The sequence below is a fragment of the Galeopterus variegatus genome, unplaced genomic scaffold, assembly GCF_000696425.1.
Source record: "Galeopterus variegatus unplaced genomic scaffold, G_variegatus-3.0.2 Scaffold80, whole genome shotgun sequence".
Lineage (NCBI taxonomy): Eukaryota > Metazoa > Chordata > Mammalia > Dermoptera > Cynocephalidae > Galeopterus > Galeopterus variegatus.
The window spans coordinates 697344-700812 of record NW_007726191.1 but is presented as its reverse complement, the minus strand read 5'-3'; the positions used below and the strand labels follow the sequence as shown (position 1 = coordinate 700812).

The 3469-nt window shown below is 36.8% G+C and overlaps 1 protein-coding gene across 1 annotated transcript in view; it reads right to left on the bottom strand.

The window, feature by feature from the left end:
- Positions 1-3469, bottom strand: part of NUP188 (nucleoporin 188kDa) — a 59527-nt gene that overhangs the window by 40771 nt on the left and 15287 nt on the right. The window contains exons 8-9 of the mRNA XM_008579660.1: positions 2992-3084; positions 2734-2853 (exon numbers count right to left, since the gene is read on the bottom strand). Of these exons, the coding sequence (XP_008577882.1) occupies positions 2734-2853; positions 2992-3084 (213 nt within the window). The remainder of the gene's footprint in view (positions 1-2733; positions 2854-2991; positions 3085-3469) is intronic.

The window sequence follows — 3469 nt, the reverse complement described above, 5'->3', positions numbered from 1 at the left end:
GTTGCCGGACACGAAAAAAGACAAAAAGGAAAAAAAAAAATACCGATTTATACTTACACAGCAAATACCCTTCGGAAAAAAATACTCTTGTACAACAGTGTTGTCATCTACATCTGTTCATTGCTTTTGCCCATTTCTCTATTGGGTTTTTGATCTTTTACTTACCAATTCATAGGAGTTCTTTCTATTTTAAGGGTATCAACCCTTCGAGATATAAATTTGTCTTTTGACTTTGCTTATAGTGTTATTTTTGGTTTTTTGCCTTACAATAGTTTTTGATTTGATGCTACTGGATCTATCTGTTTTTAAATTCTCCACTCCAAAATAAAACAAAACAAAAACAATAAAACCCACCTCTAATGGTTTCTTCTAGTATTTTTTATAGTTTTTTTTTTAATTTAAATAATTGATCCATCTAGTTTTGCTTTTGTTTTGTTTTTTTTTTGGTAAAAGGTATGAGATAGAAATACAACTTAATTTTTCTCCAGATAGCTACCTGGTAGTCCCAATACTATTTATTGAATATTCCAACGTTTCCCCACTTATTTCAAATGTCACTTTTATCATATACTAATTTCCTATCAGTATTTAGGTCTATATGTAGACTTTTTTATTTTATAATTTTAACTGAAATGTTGGATTATTATTTAATAAGGGATTGTTTTCCTGCCCTGTTAAACTTATAAATCATTTTTGTTTCTTTTGTTCTTCAAGTCACTTAATCACAAGTATAAATATTTTCCCTTGGGCCGAGCCCGTGGCGCACTCGGGAGAGTGCGGCGCTGGGAGCCCAGCAGCGCTCCCTCCACGGGTTCAGATCCTATATAGGGATGGCTGGTACGCTCACTGGCTGAGCGTGGTGCAACCGGTCCCAAAAAGGACAAAAAAATTAAATAAATAAAAATAAATATTTTCCCTTCAATATAGAAAAGGCGACTCACTACAGGAGATACCAGTCTCGATCTCATTCCAGCAGTACTTTTGGTACAGGTCTGGGAGATGACAAGTCAGAAATCTCTGAGATTTACCCTAGCTTTTCCTGCTGCAATGAGGTAACATGACCATCTGATGAAGGAGGTATCAAACATTGACCACCTCACACCCTTAGGATGGTTAATTTGAAGAACAGCCAGAGGGCTGGCCAGTAAGTTCAGTTGGTTGGAGTGTGGTGCTGATAACACCAAGGTCCAGGGTTCAATCCCTGTATTGGCCACATTTTCTGAGCCTGGAAAGTCCAGAGTCCATCTGGTGGTGGCAACAGTGACCCAGGGGTCTCACATTGCAAGATGGTGGAAGCAGAGAGAGGATATATGTAGACTTTCTATTATGCTCTATTTAACAGTCTATTTATTCATGTGCTAATTCCATGCATTAAATTACTACAGTTTTATTACCTAGTAAGGCTAATTTTCCTTCTTTATTCTCCTTTTTCAAAATTTTTCTGGCTATTCTTATTTTTCACATGAATTTAGGATCAGCTTGTCCAGTTCAAAAATAAAAGGCAGAACACCACAAATACTTGGTAAGCACTTTTTTCTGAGATTATACTAAATTTATAGGTTAATATAGGATGAACTGACACTTTTATGGTGCTAAGTCTTTATACTCAAGAACGTGGTTTATTTTTCTTTTATATCCTTCATAGCATTTTAAAATTCTCTTCATTGAGATTCTAGGAATTTTATGCTTTTTTTTTTTTTTTTAAAAAGATGACCGGTAAGGGGATCTTAACCCTTCGCTTGGTGTTGTCAGCACCATGCTCACCCAGTGAGCAAATTGGCCATCCCTATATAGGATCCGAACCGATGGCCTTGGTGTTATCAGCACCACACTCTCCTGAGTGAGTCACGGGCCAGCCCTGGGAATTTTATGCTTTTATTGATGTTTTGTGCTTTGGACTGCCAACTTCCTGGGGAGACAGAAATGTTCTATACATTGTATTATAAACGGGTCCTCTTCTTTTATTAAATATTGTAAATAGCTACTGTGTTTTTGTTGATGTGTTTTAGTAAGAATATATTATTTTCAAAACAAAAAAGGTCATGCTATAACCTATAAATTCAAATTGATTTAGTATTTAGAATAAATTAATCAGTCAAGAGCTCGGATCAGGCTGGCTGGCTAGTAGCACAGTTGGTTAGAGCGCAGCTTTGTGATACTGAGGTCAAGGGTTCAGTTCTGTGTACCAGCCAGCGCCAAAAAATAAGTAAATAAAATAACATAAAAATAAAGCTCATATACCATTAAAAAAAAAGTTCAGATGCCATATCAGCCAGTCACTGCCTCCCCCCCAGAAAAGAATTAATCAGACTGTCACATACTTAATAGAAAAATGATAACAGAAAAGATGAAATCTTGGGTTTAGAGTTCCATTAACCACTAAGAAAATACTTAGTAAGAACAGAAAGTAAAGTAACTGGATAAAGAAAGTCAAGGGAAGAGATCCACAATTAAGTACCAATAATTAAAGTCATCAATGTTTTCATCTATATGAGTTGTTTAAACTTTTCTGAAGAATGATTTAAGTTAATAAATAAATAAATAGGGCTGGCCAGTTAGCTCAGCTCATTAGAGCACAACCTTATAATACCGAGGTCACGGGTTCAGATCCCTATACCAGCCAGCCACAAAAAAGAAAAAAAAAATCATGAATAAATAATTGAATTTGGAGCTCTACGAACAAGGGTATAGAATTCTCCTGAGAATTATAAGAGAGCACAAATAACCACATACCATGAGGTTTCCATGTGTCTCCCATGTTGGTGCTTCAGTTTTACAAAGCTCTTCAAACTGCTGTCTATATTTTGAAACTAATTCCTTCTCCAATTTATCAACACAGTCTGCATATTCAACCTTAAAGAAAAATTAAAACAGAATAACTTATATCTAGAATAAAAGGCAAATACTCAAATGAATATGAATAATTTAAAATTATCAAAACGGGTTGAATGATACAGGGTAAAGAGAACCAAGAGGACTAAATGGACTTACCCTATAGGGATGTCTTTCATCTTGGAAATAAGTGAGAAGGTGTAAGACACAACGAAGAATACAGGTTCTTTCTTCATAGTAATAATCTGCAATCTGGGAAGAACCCAAAGATTCAAAATCAGTTACTCACCTTTGCACAGAAGACTCATTTTTTTTTTTTTTTTTCACAACTGGCCAATACAGAGATCAAACCCTGGACCTTGGTGTCCAGCCAAGATATTCACTTTTAAATTTACTGATATCAGGCCAGCCCATGGCTCACTCAGTAGAGTGCGGTGCTGATAACACCAAGGCCACGGGTTCGGATCCCATATAGGGATGGCCGGTTCGCTCACTGGGTGAGTGTGGTGTTGACAACACCAAGCCAAGGGTTGAGATCCCCTTACCGGTCATCTTTAAAAAATAATAATTATTGGGGCCGGCCTGGTGGCGCACTGCTACAGTGCGCTGCTTGGGAAGCGCGGCAGCGCTCCCGCCG